This window comes from Argiope bruennichi, chromosome 10 (assembly GCF_947563725.1).
Source record: "Argiope bruennichi chromosome 10, qqArgBrue1.1, whole genome shotgun sequence".
Taxonomy (NCBI): Eukaryota; Metazoa; Arthropoda; class Arachnida; order Araneae; family Araneidae; genus Argiope; species Argiope bruennichi.
This window is the reverse complement of record NC_079160.1, coordinates 116665624-116684769: the sequence shown is the minus strand read 5'-3', so window position 1 is coordinate 116684769 and position 19146 is coordinate 116665624. Positions and strand designations below refer to the sequence as shown.

At 30.5% G+C, this 19146-nt stretch overlaps 1 protein-coding gene across 2 annotated transcripts in view; it reads left to right on the top strand.

The window, feature by feature from the left end:
• Nucleotides 1-19146, top strand: part of LOC129987958 (acetylcholine receptor subunit alpha-like) — a 326242-nt gene that overhangs the window by 254778 nt on the left and 52318 nt on the right. For both annotated transcript variants that reach the window (XM_056095981.1, XM_056095980.1), the window contains exon 7: nucleotides 4204-4312. In XM_056095981.1, coding sequence (XP_055951956.1) covers nucleotides 4204-4312 — 109 coding nt within the window. The remainder of the gene's footprint in view (nucleotides 1-4203; nucleotides 4313-19146) is intronic.

Sequence of the window (19146 nt, the reverse complement as noted above, 5' to 3'; positions counted from 1 at the left end):
TGAATTATATTTAGTCCAGTAGAATTGTCTTGAAAAGTATCATAGTGAAGAGATAATGCATAAGCAACGATTTTATTGGTTGATGTTTTCTAATTGGCTATCCAAAACAAGCCTTTAATTTTGAATCCCTTTATGTTGCCGAATAAAGGGAGGGGGGGGGTAAGGGTGAAAGTTGAGCAACCGATTTTTCGTGTTTAAATACAAAGCTATCTCAGAACAAAATACTTTAAATAAGTTTTTGTTTAAAAAAATCTATAAAATCAGTTCTCAAACATTACGATGGGTTAAATAGTTCAAAAATAGAGCTTTGAAGGATACTGTTTTCATTTTTTATTAATTTGAGCAAAATTACTTGAATTTCTATTAAGTACTATTACGAACCTCTGATGCGGCTTTCCAGCATAGTTGGTTCCATAGGAGGTCCCAGAGCTTGGCGACTTGACGACGAATTTGGCGACTTTGGCGCCAAAATAGATTATACTCGAAACATCGAGAATTTTCCCGAGCCGTCCAGTAGGAACCGAGTTATGCCTCGACCGTTCCTGATTGGTTGAGAGGCTTCTAGCCCCGCCTCCTAAGACCTATAAAAGGAGCTGCAGCTGCCGGAGAATGTGGTGAATTGAGTGGTGACCCAGTAGTGGTGAATTGTGTCGCGAACCAGTGGAGTCGAAGAGTAGTCGGAAGCGAAAGAGTAGTCGTAGTAGTGAACCAAAGTCGTCGTCGTGAACCAGATCGGAGAGAGTAGTCAGAACCGACGCTAAAGAACTGGCCTTCCAGAGATAACCGGAGCAGCGACGGAGTGAAGCTAGTGCTTAACTAAGCTGTGTGCTACTGTCTGTAGTAGAGTTTTGTATGCTGCACGTCTCGGCTGAAGATAATCGTCTTCTGTGCTGTATATAGTTGTCGTCTTTGTGCTGTCCTGTGTGTCTTCGTGTAAATAAACGTCGTTGTTTAATTTTCTACTGCCGCCTGTGATTGAGCGTTCTTCACACCATATAACCCCCACTATCCAAACGAACCCCGGAAATTTCGTAACAGTACATATCACATAGAAAAAAATAATCTGAGTAAATTTCAGATAGATATTTGCATAATATTTTTTGTAAAATAACTGGGGTATAGAAAAATGCTTATAAGAACTTTTCTGTCAGTCAGCCCTCGTGGATAAAAAAAAAGAGGAAGTGTTCCATTTCTAAAAGTATTATTCCATTATTTCAAATCGTGATCACAATAGATTTTTAAAAATTAGTTAAAGTTAAAACTGAAAAAGAAAAAGAAATCCTACGTTTTTAGAAATGTTTCAAAACCTACAACTTTGTCAAATTATAAAATTTCATGAAACGAAAGGAAAAAATTTAAATAATCTCAAATTATCTACTTTTAAGGCTTGTGTAGCAGATCAAAGATGCATTGATTTTTTTTCCAAGGGAATACATTTAGTAGTAATTTTTCATTTCGATTTTAAACTCTGATTATTTTATTTAAAAGATTCCGATTAATACATATGGTAATTTTTAAATTAGAAGAATAAATGAAATACGTTGATTTAGGATTTGAGGCATAACAATTTTACTATACACGATGTATAAACAGTTACAAAATGACAGTTGAAGTTCGAAAAAGCAAAATTATCTTCTCAAAGCTGCTGAACTTTCATTTCTACTTTAAATTCAAAGTTTGTTAAAAGATTTTTAACAGATGAATAAAACGTTTAGTTCAATTATAATCTAAGCTGAATCTGTTTTCATTAGTTGAGCACATTTAAGATGCAAGAAATTTATGTTTTCATTGATTATACCGTTCCATTTCATTTCAAAGCCGCTTTATGATACTTCCAAATTTCCATAACTAGCTTTTCTGTTCTCTAAATGATATTCATAATTGCAACATATCAATAAAGTAAATACAAACTTTGTTACTCATTACCACTTTTAAACTGCTTCCTGAATTGGGGGGACACGTAACAGAAAGATTATTCTTTTCTTTTAATGAAGCTAACACTGGAACTTCGCCAAATGAAGTTGGCTCACAAAGCAGATGAAATACTACGTAGTAAATAAATAAAAAATGATATTCTGTCTGAAATTTTAAAACGAATGATTAAGGAACATTGAAATGGCAACTATTCTGCTTTCCTTTATACTAGCGGAACATTTGTTGCTATCCCGGAAGTACCACCAGTTTTTTCTGGTACAGAAAATGTCCTTTGATATCTTCCTAGTACATATGCCAATAATTTGATGAGTTTCGAAGGAATTTTACATTTTTCGATACTATTTAGCTTCACAAATCACTTTTTGGTTGTAAAAACACTCTTTATTTACAGATTATTTTCATTTTGTCAGTTTTACGAAGCAGCCCATGACGGATATGGTCACATTAATGAGGCTTATCATGCATATAGATCTATAAATGCATTTAATGCATAATTACTCTAGCCTGGTTGGTAGAGCGTCGGATTCGCGTCCCTTAGGTTGCGAGTTCGAACCTCGCCGACCGAAGATTCCCTGCGTGCTTGGTGGCTGACGCGCGTTAAATTTGATGATCGTTAAGTAAAGTTTGCGTTATCTTTAATGACATTCACATTTGTTGGTGTTATGCGAAAATGATGACTTGTCTTTCGGCTAATAATACAACTTTTTATTGGTATATGTGGCTCAAGTTAGATTCTTTGTCGTTTGATCTAAGTAAATAAAACGCTTTAAAAAGCATTTTTCTCTATTAGCGCACATATTTGTTTCAACATTTTACAGTGACATTATGATATGTAGTACGCCAGTATGTAAACTATATACGGAGCGATATGTCAAAATATACTTAACCGAGGACATCCACTGTAGGAAGATTGCAACAACAAGAAAGACTTAATACTAACTTAGTTACTAAAATGTAAGTTATGAAAAAATAAATCATGTCTAGCTTTTTTTATTAAAAATACGCAATTATGTTGCACGAAACATGCTTATGAATTAAACAATATAGAACAATAAAATTTCAATTCTAGCCTGTTTAAAAAAAATAAACACATTTTCTGATAAACGAATATCCAGTGTGTACTACAGTGATCAAATATTCCTAGATATATCACGTATGTTTGATCATATTTCTGCGCTAACAAGGAAAAAAAGGCTAATCGAAATAAAGGCTAATCGAATTGTTCAAAAGAAAGTAATAATTTGTTTTGATTAGAGTTGTTCAGCTCAATTTCACCATCGGTGTTCAGTTAGTATTTATGAGCTGTTGCCATACATTCAGAGTTAACTTAATTAAATAATTTGACAATAGCAATAAAAGTAGCGTTAACTCCATTTTTTTTTAAAAGTAGGACATTATACTCAACATACCTTTAATATTCTTAAGAAATTATTCATTTAATATTAGTAATATGTAATATTCTTCTTACATAGGTGAATATTCCCCAAATTTCTGATATTACTCTTCTAATTCTTCTCTTTATTCTATTTGCGAGTAATATTTTTCGTAATTTGAAAATTATATTTGAATCTGTATTTGTTTCATTTTATGTTTATTTTCTGGGTTCTTTTATGTTATATAATCTCTCCGTATATCTGTTCAGTAATTTCTTCAATATTTTTTGTTTGCTAATAGACTGATAGATTCTTATTTTTATACATTGCTATTTTATATAAATGTGATTTTTAGTTTTATAAATATTATTACCTTTTCTGTCAATTATTTTTATTCGAAGTGCATTCGATGCTTATTCTGTTCCCAGTTATTTTATTTTTTGCCAGTCATGAACTTAGAATAAAATAAATAAAATATAACTATAAAAACATAATATACATGCATAATATTTTATATAAAAATATAACATAAAATAATAAATAATAATATAAGTTTGGTTTCATCTGAGATCGAAAACACAGCTATGAAGAACTTCTATTAGATTTCCCAATACTTTTATGGAAAGAAAAATAAATCGTCTTAAAAATATTTTAAATTTACATTTTATTTCACTATTTTGTGGGTAATGACAATTTTTTCCTTTAATCTCTAGAATACGTTGAATATTTTAGTAATAATTATTGAAATCGTCAAAGTAAAATATTCAAGACATCACTTATAATATTTGTTTTGATACAGCTATTATTTTCATTGTTGGTTTAGTCAACAATGTTGATAAATATGTCCAGTAGCATATACGAACAAAATAATTCATACCCCTTGTTTATTTTTTAGGACGCCTTCCACTCACAAGATGGCGCCGTGGGTGAAGAGAGTTTTCCTCCATCTCTTACCGAGGCTTTTGCTCATGCGAAGGCCCGCTTATCCAGACGACACTCCTAAGGTAAGAGAGATTCTCTCACATCAGTGAACCCCTAAGAGGGGTTTAAGCACCTCTCTTGGGAAAGGTCTAGAATATATAGAATAATAAGGATTTCGGAAAGGTTTAAGGACACGCAGATGGTAATAAATATTAGATGGGAGGAAAATATTTGTAGTTTTCACAAATAAGAAATCATGCATTTCTTTTTTCATTTGATGTTAGTTATCTGATATTTTAAATCTCTTTTTAATGCATATAAGTTAGTTGTATCAAATGTTTAATTGAATTAGATTTCTTCAAATTTTCACACATACTCCTTAATAAAGATATTATTTCTCATCTCCTTGTAAAATATTGTAGATATTGAAAGAGACCGTAAAATCTAAGATTGTCGGCAAAATACCATATATAAACATTTAGCTTCGTAATATAGTGAAATTAAAATCTGCACTTTAGACGTTTTTTTTATAATCGATTGAAATAAAAAAATTGACACGGAATTACAATTTTAATTATAAAATAAGATGACACATTTTATTAATCCAAACTGTTATTTTTTGAATTTTTACGTCGTTTAAGTACTAGTCAATGAAGAGACTGACTGAAAATCTGAAACATTTGGCTCAAAGGTTGATGCTTAGTTTGAATATCTTAGATACTAAATCTATGTACCAAGTTTCATTCATCTAGTTTTTTGTGTTTTGTGATTACCGTTTTCACATGCATTTGGATTGACAGAAATAAATAAGATACTAAATTTATGTACCAAGTTTTATTCATCTATTTTTTTTGTGTTTTGTGATAACCGTTTTCACGTGCATTTGGACAGACAGAAATAAGATACTAAGTCATTGTACCAAGTTTTATTCACCTAGTGTTTTGTGCTTTGTGATTACCATTTTCACATGCATTTGGACATACAGACAGAAATAAGATACTAAATCTATGTACGAAGTTTTATTCATCTAGCATTTTGCGTTTTACATTTACCATTTTCACATTTCTCTCGATCATACAGGCAGAAATACTCCATGTTCCCATTCTGCGACATAAATGATAATACTATTAAAATCAGAAAAAAATGAATTTATATCAAATAAAATTTTACAAAACAGAAAGATTTTGTGTTTTGAAAAAAACATTATACAAGAAAAAAAAACTTCCCCACAATTTCTCTTTGAAATCGAATTTACAATCTCAAACACAGATGCACAGACAAAAAAAATGTAAGAAGGAAAGAAATGACCATTTTGCTTTGTTTTATTTTTATGGTGGGTGCTTTCCAACTAAATGTTTAAATACTTATGAAAGATTTTTCTTCTCTGAACACTTTTACTAATTATTTATTTTCCGAGTCCCCAAACATTCCTTTTTCTAGTACTTCTAGGGAAATTTCCAACCGTAATTGCTTAAATCTCTGAGAACAAAAGAGTTTGGTTTCACATTAAGAAAAATTCAGCTAATCCAATTCATTAGGCAATTTCCATGGAACGATTTATTCTTATTAAAATTACCCTGGCTCCAATGAATGGAATTTTTCTGAATTAAATAAAGACGAATTGAAATGCAAATGATTGCTCCCAAAAAATTGCTGTCCCAATCTGTTTAAAATCAATGAAAAAAGTATACCGTTACAAAGCTTTTATCGATTATTTCAACTAAAGCAATTAATCACTTGGCTTCAATGACTTAAAAAAAAAGCATCAATAAGCTCCATTATGTTACACTACCAGCGAGATGGAAAGAAATGTGTTTTAACAGAAAAAAAAGGATAAATACCTTCGAATTCTCTTTCGAATTCAAAAATGGTGTTCACTTTAGAGTTAATTCTTTTCTTCATTTAATCACTTTGATTCAATGGTAAGTAAAACGAAATTATGAAATCCCATTAATCCTTATTACATGCCAAACGATAAAAAATATCGTTCTTTCAAAAATGAAATTATTTTGACCTCGATTTGTATAGATACTCTTATAATTCCCGATTTAAAGCCACAAAAAAATTAATCGAAATAATTAATAAAGAAGGATAGCTACAGTCGTAGGAGTAAAAATGTTTCTAGTAGTGGCGGATTTATGACTTCTCCAATAAAATCGTAAAAAAGTCGAAATGTAAATTATTCAAAAACTATTATTTCGAGGACCATATAGATTTACAATCGTAAAAAAGTGGAAATGTAAATTATTCGAAAACTATTATTTCGAGGATCATATATATTTACAATCGTAAAAAAGTCGAAATATAAATTATTCGAAAACTATTATTTCGAGGACCATATAGATTTACGATCGTAAAAAATTCGAAATGTAAATTATTTGAAAACTATTATTTCGAGGACCATATATATTTACAATCGTAAAAAAGTCGAAATATAAATTATTCGAAAACTATTATTTCGAGGACCATATAGATTTACAATCGTAAAAAAGTCGAAATGTAAATTATACGAAAACAATTATTTCGAGGAAAATATATATTTACAATCGTAAAAAAGTCGAAATATAAATTATTCGAAAACTATTATTTCGAGGACCATATAGATTTACAATCGTAAAAAAGTTGAAATGTAAATTATTCGAAAACTATTATTTCGAGGACCATATAGATTTACAATCGTAAAAAAGTCGAAATATAAATTATTCGAAAACTATTATTTCGAGGACCATATAGATTTACAATCGTAAAAATGTCGAAATGTAAATTATTCGAAAACTATTATTTCGAGGACCATATATATTTACAATCGTAAAAAAGTCTAATTATAAATTATTCGAAAACTATTATTTCGAGGACCATATAGATTTACAATCGTAAAAAAGTTGAAATGTAAATTATTCGAAAACTATTATTTCGAGGACCATATAGATTTACAATCATAAAAAAGTCGAAATGTAAATTATTCAAGAGCAATTATTTCGAAAACCATATAAATTTAAAATAGTAAAAAAATTCGAAATGTAAATTATTAAAAAACTATTATTTTGAGAAACACATAGATTTACAATCTTAAAAAAGTCTTAAACTTTAATTTATATATGTCTAATGGATACAAACTTTTGAAAAATATTCTTTACGCCTGTGATTCGGAATATGGCATGAATTTACATTGACAGAAGTGATAAGAATAATATTTTATGAATGAACTAGAGTTGAATTACTGGAAGATATTATTCCTTGTTAGCTTAAGATATTTTTGACTATTTCCTGAGATATTATTCGATATTAAGAATGACATAAAATATCTAAAATATATCGTCACAGAGTTGTGATGTATTTTTACTATTATGTTCACAATACTAATTCGGATAATTGGGTGAATCTCTGTTGCAAAAAATAATTAAAATATAAATCTTTGATATATATATATATATATATATATATATATATGTGTGTGTGTGTGTGTGTGTGTGTGTGTGTGTGTGTGTTTAACTACATTGTGTAGTTGTAGGCTATATTTTTAAATATTTTTAATATTATTTCTTTTTATTGTTTATACATATAAAGAAACGTCTATGTTTCATATACTTTTCATAACCAATTTTGAATGTAATTGATGGAAATATGTACCGTGAATCTTTGGATGGGATTAGCGAATGGTAGTCACGAAATATGGATCTTTTTTTGGGTATCTAGCATTTGGATCGAATTTATCGCGGGAAATGCACTTTTGACTTTCTTTTTCCCTCACCTACTGAAATCAAAATTTGGCGTGAGGCTACGGTTGTAGTCACAGCATACCGAATCTAATTGATTTAAGTCATTGCGTTCATAAGCAAGTAAGCCTTTGGTTACATATATTAGCAATTAGTATCTAAATTTCAGATATTAAACCTGTATATCAAATTTTATCTGTTTAGGTTTTTGCGTTTTTTGGATATCGGGTTCACTTTTACTCGAACAGTCAGACATACAGATTTCTTGTGAATGGATTTCTTACAAATTTTGATAGAAATCGGCAAATTCCATAATCAATCGCCGCTCTCAATCTACCTGAAAGAATATTTAAATTAAAGCATTCATAGACAGACAGATGTAAAGCTAAAAATATGTTTTTCGATTGAAAGAGGTCTCAAACGTGAAAATTCCATAAAATCTCTAATTAAAATTTTTCGACTATTACAATACTTTCACGATACATCATATAGAAGAAAATCCCACCCACAAACGACATACCGATTTTGTTCATTTTTATCTGATATGAAAAACTCGTTACATTACCTGTTAAGATTTTAGATAAGCAGTTTGTCATGAAAAAAAGAACTAACAATTATTATTCCCCACATTTGAGGCTTTCTTGCAAGGAATTTCGGAGGAATTATAAAAGAAAAGTATCGATCGAACAGGCTCTAAGGTTTCTATAGGTTTCGATCTAATCGCACCATTCATTTTGTTACACTTCGAAACGGAATGCCAATCGTGCTGCATTGTGCATATACTCGAAGAAGGAAGGAAGGAACATTACTTCTGTTTATTATTAGATTTCCAAAATTTATAAATTAGATTTTCCGTTAATAATTACGGTATAATCAAGTGTCGGTTGACGAACAAAAACTCTGAGCAGCTTATGTTATTAACCGATCATCCTTTCTGCTTTATTTGAGTCAACAGAAGTGTTCTGCTATGGACAACCTGACATAGTAATACCACTTAGAGTGTTTATTGCTAATTTCTGTAACAAAGTTCAAAAAATCCAATAAGCGCTCCATGTATTTTCCCTTTAAACTAGCGACTAATATGCAGCTGCAGATAATAAAAAAAATTACATATATATATATATATATATATATATATATTGATTTACATATTTGAGTTTTTCGCGTCAATAGACTTACGAATAAATGGATTGAAAGGTAGTTCAAGCCTTAGGCGGAATTTCTCCAAAATTTGACATATATCTAAAACTCGGATGGAAGAGTCATTATGTTGCATTTGATGTATCCATCTAATTGTGGGTTTGAATTACCGTGCTTTCATACATTGTTGTTGTTTATAATAGCACTTGCCATGGACATGCTCGCTGACGAAGTCAAAGATTTTAAGCCAAGGGCGCGTTTCTTGTTTTTCAATAGCGCCAACTAAGGCCAAGAGTACATCTTAACTACTCACGCATCACATTAGCTTGCACAACCCTTTTCACAGATAGAAGAACAACCATGCCCGAACTGGGACTCAAACCCAGGACGCCCAGATCACGGGGAAGACGCGCTAGCCCTATGCCAGGAAGCCGGCGTTTTCATACATATACTCAGTTAGGTAAGCAGATTCTCCCTAGACAGATATCGCCTCCCATTTGTCAGAAATCAGAAATTTTGATGAAAGAAAATATTATAAGGGGGTTAATCTGCTAACACTATTCCTCAATATTGTTGTATATCTTCACAATATTTCATGGCATTCTGAAATCAAATATAGTACGAATGTTGCACAATATATTGTACTAATATGGTAGAATATCATGCATTATTTGAAGTTTAACTTTCTCGTATATATAGTATGGAGAAAGTATAGGAATCTTCAAAAAATTCGAACTCGAGACTTTGACGGATCTATACGCTTTAGTGTTTGTCTCACAAAAATAACTCAAAACTTCCTTTGAGGTAGACGGTTGAAATTTTGTAAACGGTCATTACACCAAATTTGCAGATTTCTAACATATTTTTAAGTGAAATGAAGTATTGATAAGTTCAGTTGAAATTCGGTTGTTCGAATATAAGTTAACACAATAATTACAAAAAGAAGAGAATTCGATAGTTAAAATTCAGTACACATATTTAACATCTTTAGTGTAGACATCTGTTGGTCTGCATTTTCAGAAACATGTAAACACGATCATTCAGTAAACGGAATGACTGAAATATATCAAATTTGGTATGAGATTTTTTTGACTACAAGTGCAATTCTGGGTAAAATTTTTGTTGAAATCAGTTGAGAAAAAATTGTCTAAAGCACAAATTTGATGTTTCTATACTATTAAGCCATACCAGTGATAACTCACGAAATAATTCGCCAAGGATGGCACGATAGATTCAGTAAAAATGCTAAATCCATGCCAAAAGTTAATATTTCGTAGTTATTGTATGCCATTGTCATGCTCGACTTTCTCTGACATGACCAGTTTAGTAGGGAGCAGGTGAACGGTTTTGGGAGATTATTCCCGGTAATTCTAGCTGCAGATGGATCAACAGATCATTATTCCAAAATGGCTATTTCGGATATTCAGAAGTCCAAAATTTGAATTCTTGAAAATATTAATATCGAATTTTTGGAAGATCACTGTGCTTTCAATTCGTAAATGTTATAGATTAGAAAGTAATGGTCAGACATCTCGCAATTCCAGTTAGAATCCAAAAATGATTTTTCGCTTCAGTGGAACCAATTTTTACTTCTTTTTTGGCACGAAAGTGTTTCAAAGAAGTTTCATTGATCCGTTCTTTTCACATTCTTGGAAATACCTTTTTTTCACTCGGGGGACCCCGTAATCTTACAGCGACTGAATAACACTTTTCGAACAAAAGATGCCGCTCCCGTCTGCTTTACAGCTTCAGCAAAAAGAAGAAAGCGGCTTTTCTTCAGACGTCATCGATTCGGTGACCAGACGGCTCTTATTTTAAAGAAGGGTCATTTGTTCCGTCGCGTCCTCAGCCAGAGTTATTTTCGCAGAGCTTAAGTCTTTTCTTTTCTCCTCCCCCTTTTGTCTTTTCCACGTGATTGATACTAAATTACTCATTGCAGCATTTCATAGGACTACAAGGTAACAACTTTCCGCATTTCCTTGCAGTAGGGGATATTGGAAGGAATAAAAGATCTGAACTAGTTAGACTTTTGAGATCCAGACTATACCATGAACTGAGTTGCTAGGTCGATGAACAAATTTAATTTTTAGGTTATGGGCTAGTCAAGAATTTTTTCAAACTAGCGTAAATGGTCTCTTCGAAAGTTTTCGCATATTCTCTAATAAAAGTGTTATCCAAGAGAAAGTATTGCTTGGTATTAGCCTAGAATAGATACGAAATATTAATTTTTGGCTTGAATTTAGCATTTTTACTGAATCTATCGCGTTATACTTGGCGAGTTTTATGGCGATTAATCCCTGGAATACGGTTAAAGTATCCGAAAATAAAATTTGTGGTTTAGATCCGTTTTTTCAAACCAATTGAAATAAAAATAAAATTACACAGGACTATACTTGCAGTCATAAAATCGCATACCAAATTTGATGTATTTAAGTTATCGAACTTTGGAGTTATTGTATTTGCATATTTTTGAAAGCCAGACCAAGGGATGGTCAAACTTTTCTTGAATTTGGCTCAAACGTTGATAAGACATTATCAACTATAGACATTAAATCCTTATATTGAATTTTATTTATATAGCTTTCTTCGCTTTGTAATTATCGTGTTAAATTATATTCGAACAACAGGACAGACATATTTCCTTTCAATGTAATTTAGAAGAAATATGTCTGACCGGTTAGTCTGTCTGTTAAATTCCTCTGTAAATTTATCAAAGATCGATTAATTTAGTCTGAAGATCATATACCAAATTTTATCCATCTAACTTAAATGATGATTGAGTTATCTTTGTCCCAGACAAACATAATGTCAGAAATGTATTTTTCGAACTCAGGGAGATCTAAACCATGGAGATTCGTCAAAAACTTGTGTTCGATTTTTTTTTTTTTTTGATAATTATAATAGATTCTGTATACTTCGTATATGAAGAAGAAAAAAAATGAGGTAGAAAACGATAATTTACATTTCCTATTTTAAAAAAAATAATTTTTTTCGTTAATTAAATAAGAAAGTAAAGAAAAAAAAATTAAAGAATAAAGAGATTGTTGTAAGATAAAATATATCATACTAAGTTCATAAGCGGATGCAAAGAAAAAACACAGGATTAATTGCTAGAGATGAGATTCTTTTCTCGTCACTCATTGCTTTATTGGTTCTTTTCGTTTCTCCCTAATAATGCAACCTTTCAAATGAAGTGATGCAAAAGGAGAGGAAAAACTATTACAGAATGATCAGAAAATACTGTTTGCTTTCAGATCTGGAAGCCTTCTGCGTTTATGTGCATGAGTCAGAAGTGTTCATTTCTTCAAATAAGTGGGAGAAGAAAGATGAAAGGAAGATATATTTATATTTAACTATAGGTTGAAGGATTGTTAGAGGAATAAGGAGTTGTAATAAACGATCATGTTTCTGTATACCACTCCTTATCGAAGTACCATCGGCGAAATGTGCTAATCTCTAGATCCTGAAGCGAACATCTAGTAAATAGACTACTGAAGGAGAACGGGGGAATAAAAGCTCTAGTAACTTGTTGATGCTTATCTTGTGTATAAAAGCAAACTTCTGTTGACTGTTACTTATTCTACTGATATAGCACTCATGCCACCTAAGAACTAGTTAAACTAAAATTTATACCAACATATGTGGGAAAGTAAAATTCTCATGGTAAAGCTAAAGTACGATCTTGAAAGTCAAGGATAATGTTTCTAAGAGTCCGAACACAGAAGGAAAGACTCTTGTGGTTCATTAATTATATCAATGGCCTTGTTTTATACGGCTTAGTTCAGTGCAAATGAGATGTCTGGTAGTAATTAAGAAAAAAAACTATTCCACCAGTAAAGTCTACTCAAACAATTAGGACAACTGTTACATACACATAAAAATAATAACTCTAACTGGCACAGTATTTTACTTACCTTAAGAACATCATTAACATTTGTACTAATATGTACATTGAAAAAAAAGCTTAAAACTACAACCATATGGCTTTAAAAGTCAAGGGCAATATTTTTATAAGTCAGAACCTTGGAGAAAACATATCGAAATTACAACATTGATACATCCTATAAGATCAATCTAAAAAAAATTCTAGTTGATAAAACATTCTAACCACCTTTCAAGAATAAGTGATATAATAATTAAGCGATACAATATTTCTTCAATAATTTGCACTAAGGTTCCGGTGGATCCTTATATATTTTTCCTGGGCTGCAGACAATGGGTTGTATAAGGTGCTGTCGTCGTGGTGATGAATTCATTCTCTTAATTCGACGACGGCCCAATTTGTCAGCGAAAATATAATAAATGGAGGATACTTAACTAAGCGCTGAAAGCTCATTCATCAACTGAGCGACGATTCAGCAGAAATGATGAATTTACTAAAAGATGTCAAATCTGTTCGCTGTATTGATTTCAGCCATTGGGCCTGTTTAAATATTAAGCTGCCATTTTAAGATAGTTTTATATTGATTTAAGTTTGATATTTTCTTCGACTTGTAAAATTTGAGTTACTTTATTGGTCTTATGATATCTTTGTTAAGATAGTGGAAATTAATTAAAAAGTCAATTTTCAGGTCATTATAGTGTGTGTCATTAATTAAACTTTGAGAGCATTTGGCTTCGATAATAGTAATTAAATCAGTTATGGTTTAAAATATTGAATAATCAATGTATTCAGAGAACCTCTCTTCGATTTTTTCATACAAATAAACAATACCGTGCTTTAACTGAATAGATTTTTTTTAACAATTGAGAAAATGTCTAGAATATATAACTGGTAATCTTATTGAGTTCTAAATTTGATATAAATGTATAATTCTGATGTTAAACACCACATTCCAAATTTTATCTAACTAATTTGTTGAGTTTATGGATTATCGTATTTTCTACATGCAGATGGGAAGACAACATACAATCAACATTTTCATGAATTCTGTCAAAACTTTGGTACAAATCTACGCTTCATGGGATAAACTTCACACATGTACATTGTTATGTTTGCACACAGATGAACATAACAATATACACAAAGTAAGCATTTTAATGGATTTTGCTGAAAATTGTGCACAAATCTACAATTCGAAGAATAAAAATCTACTTACATACATTTACTATGTTATATTTGCGAATATATGGAAATGGCAACATGCCACTAGATGGATAATTAACATTTTCATGAATTCTGTCAAAACTTTGGTACAAATCTACGCTTCATGGGATAAACTTCACACATGTACATTGTTATGTTTGCACACAGATGAACATAACAATATACACAAAGTAAGCATTTTAATGGATTTTGCTGAAAATTGTGCACAAATCTACAATTCGAAGAATAAAAATCTACTTACATACATTTACTATGTTATATTTGCGAATATATGGAAATGACAACATGCCACTAGATGGATAATTAACATTTTCATGAATTCTGTCAAAACTTTGGTACAAATCTACGCTTCATGGGATAAACTTCACACATGTACATTGTTACGTTTGCACACAGATGAACATAACAATATACACAAAGTAAGCATTTTAATGGATTTTGCTGAAAATTGTGCACAAATCTACAATTCGAAGAATAAAAATCTACTTACATACATTTACTATGTTATATTTGCGAATATATGGAAATGGCAACATGCCACTAGATGGATAATTAACATTTTAAGGGATTCATCAAGAATTTGGTATAAATCCATATTTCCTGAGATCGTTACATCGTTACATTTGCACACAGATGGAGATGGCAGTATGCACACAAATGGATAGATAGAGACAATTCCTCATGAGAGATTTTATTCTAAACTAGATATTTAGCTTTGATCGAAGTAAAAGCACTAAATTTTATTTGTCTTATTAGAATTTTGTTGCCCGTTCTTCATATATGTTAACAAATCGACAGAGATAACAATTATTTTGAGGGAAAAAGTGGGATTTAAGAGAGTCTAGAAGATAAAGATTTATCCAAACATCGAAGCCAAAAGTTTTAAATGTCTGAGTTTCAGTATGAAAAGGACATTTTTGTTTCTAAGCCCATCTGTCTCTCTGTCAGTAAACACGATAACTTAAAAGACAACTTGGGTTAGTTAGGTGGAGGTAGATAAGATTGACAATTTTAATTAGTTAATTTAATAATTAGTTAATTAATTAATTTAGTTAGTTATATTTTATTTGTCTTATTAGAATTTTGTTGCCCGTTCTTCATATATGTTAACAAATCGACAGAGATAACAATTATTTTGAGGGAAAAAGGGGGATTTAAGAGAGTCTAGAAGATAAAGATTTATCCAAACATCGAAGCCAAAAGTTTTAAATGTCTGAGTTTCAGTATGAAAAGGACATTTTTGTTTCTAAGCCCATCTGTCTCTCTGTCTGTAAACACGATAACTTAAAAGACAATTTGGGTTAGTTAGGTGGAGGTAGATAAGATTGACAATTTTAGTTAGTGAATTCACTATGTGATCTATATACTAAATTTGCTTAAGGTTTTGAACGAAATCCATACAAACTTGGTCTATCTGTCACAGCACAAGCAAGCATAATAACTACAAAAATAAAGACTTGGGTGAATCAAAATTATTATATAGTTTTAAAATATAAATAGTAAATCCGTGTTATATTTTCAACTAAATACGTCAAAGGTTGATCCCATATTGGTCTGTAAAATTGCATGCATATAAACTCTGTAACACAAAAATCAAATTAGGTATGCAATACTTTTATATCTTACCCTCTTTGCCCGAAATGCTGCCAACATCGGGCCTCTGCTGAACATATTCTAGACTGTTTAGGACTTCTTTGGGGAGAAATTATTCTTCTCCCTTCCTCGTTTTTGACTTTCTTCTTGTCAACGGATTTTTGGATTTGGTCTGACTAAGTCGGACCATGGAGATTAGCAACAACAACAACATACTTTTATAAAAAATAGTAGTTCTGCTTTAAAATTTGATTTAGTTCTGTCAAATCAAAGAATTCAAAATGCAATCTAGGTAATCTAAATCAATCTGAATGCAATATGTACTTTTCTACAAAATACCAAATGCTCATGAGCGAAACTTTGAAAAAAAAATAGAATTAATAGGCGTTCAAAGCCTTGTTATAGTTTCAAAATTTTTATGCTGTGAAAATTTCCTAAAGAAGGTAAAACAATTCCATAAGGACCTCTTCTGCTGATTATTTTTAGTTTCATTTCTACATTCTTTCGTTCCTTTTGTTATTTACAATTTCTTAAACAATTTTAATGATTCTAAACAAGTTAATCTGGTCAAAAAGATTCACGGCTACAAAGTTAATGAAACAAATAATAAAATATCGATTCTTTACAAACATTTTTGCATTTTTAAATATTGTTTTCAATTTGGATCATATCATGAGATTATATGATTAATTACTTTCAAATACTTGCCAAAGAAAGTTTAAGTAACTTCTAATTGAAATTTTGAAATAAAAGAAACCAAAATATGGCCAAGGTTATTTTCTTCTTTATTTGTTCTCTCTTACAATATTTGTATTATTTTAAGACGGCTACTTCGTTATCAAAGCAATGCAAAAAATACAAGAGGGTAGTTACATGCCGACAAAAAATTAATTAGATTTTTAAACTTTAATTGCATTAAAGTTGATGACTTTCGTTATCATTCTGTCATCTAAAACAATGAAAAAGTAATTAAAAAATTTTCTCGCCTTCTCGAAACAGGGTTGCCGTAATCTTTCACATCCAAGACTTTCGGGTTTGCCAAAGTTATCAGAAATCGTCCCTTTAACTTACAATAAGGGATTTTTTCTAAGAAATAGATGAAAGATTGTTCTTTTCTGAATGAAAATGGGGAAGGTTTTTTAAATTTATTTTTTTATTTTTAGTGCATCATTTTAGAATAAAATTAATTAGTGTAAGTTTATTTTTATATAGAAATACTTAAAGCTTTTGTTATTATCTCCATAGAATAAATGATCCCCATTTCTATCTAAACGATCCAATTTAGAAATAATAGCTGGCAAAATTAAATAAAAGTAGATTCATTAAATTTCTACTTGGAACATTCAAATTATTCATTGAGAGAGTCAACTAACAATAATTTTATCTGCTTTTTTAATTTAGCAGCCTAATAATTTTAACTGCTTAAAAATTTTAATGGCTAAATTATTAACTGATAAATTATTAAACTGAATCAATTATAAAATAATTTAATGAAAATAAACATTTAAAAAAGAAATATCACTATAAATGAATTTTGAGATACATAATTCGTTTATTTCAAAAGACATATTCTATGCCTTTATCATTGATGGATTAAAAATTTTTTATTTTTACTTTCTTCTACAAAACAGAGAGAAATACATTGCAATCTTAAAAAGAATCATTTATTAGTTCAGGATCACTTTACATATTTTAGAAGTCGTGGAATCGAACAAAATAAATAAAAGTATTTTCTCTATCCATCTGTTTTTGCTATGAGGAAAGTCATATTACTGACTCTCCGACCCGCCCGAAGGCACACGTATAAATAATACTGAATGACCGGACCGCAGTAACAGCAACACTGGGGGAACTGTGGTTGAGTCCTAAAGGCCATCACCGGCCACGGTACAATCCTTCCCGAAGGAAGTACATCCCGTCATCGATGGGAGGAGCCAGATCCCCCACCTTTTTTTTGTGTACTATACAAGGTGGCAAGATCCAACCACCATGCCGGAAGCCTCTCATTCTCATTTCGAGGTGCCCCAGGGGTGTTTGCGTATGAGGAAAAGCAAACCCACAAACAGAGCAAATCACATTAATGAAATTTAATGCGGTTAAATGTGCTTTCAAAAATGATTACAAGTATGTAATTTTCAGTTAAATAGTTAAAGAATATAGCATTTGATTTGTTTTCCTAAGCGAATATAGTTTTTCAAAACAGCAAAGAATTGCACAAATACCAAATTATGTGGCTTTCATACTGACATTTTTCTAAAACAGGCCAAAGAGATGCGATACGGTTTCTCTTACCTATAAGCCTCAAATTTTCTTATTTCAAAAGTGTAGACTAAAATTAAATAAATTAACTCAAAAAAGCTGCAATGCAATACAAAATCACATATAATCTACAAAAAAAGAATATTTTAGGAATCTTCTACTGAATCAGTAAGATAGTATATTCCTAAAGCAGATGGCATCATTTAATTGCAGAAAAAACAAGACTTTTAAAGAGTTAAATTAAGGTGTACGTACACACTAGAATATTTTTTTAAAAATTTTAACTTTAAAAATCCAGTTTTGTCACAGTAGGTCATTAATATATATTTAAACTTATTTCAGTGAGACAAAACGATATTACACTAATTACTAATTAATATTTAATGAGCTAATTAGCATATTTTTGGAAACATGACATCTAAAATTCTAATTTCTACATACACACAATTTTAATTGGAAATTATGCCTAATATGAGTCTTCATGTTGTCTGCCTCAATCAAGTTATAAAAATATATAGTTTTTTTTTCACAATTTTTTCATCAACGATGAATAAAAAAGCAAGATTTTTTTCTGTCATTTTAACTTTGAAATAGCTATTAAAAATTTATTTCTATGTATATATCTTTGATTGAGGCACAAAACATCCGCTACTTCATACAGATTATTTTGATATATAAATAATTGTATTTGGTTCATTTCTTGTTGAGTTATGATTGTTTGAATGAAGCAACATAGTAGAAAAATATCATTTTTCCTAAAATGAGTTTTAAAAAAAACCGTAACTAGAGTTTTTAATGAAAGCACCTCAAGAAAAATAGTTATAACTCGAGAAATATTTCGAATATGGACAACATCTTGGTATCGTTTGAAAGCTAAAGGATCAGAGAAGATTATTAAGCAATAAAAAAAATATTCGATATTTTGAACGATTTACGAAGTTTCAAGTGTGTACCTTAATACCTAAATTTCTTCACTATATAACGAAAGCCAAAATAAGAAAAAACTTTCATATTCTATGTATATGTAAATACAAGAAAATATTAAATGAAAGGGACAGGTGAAATAGAAACATTAAATCTAAGAAAAGGATTTAATATTTTA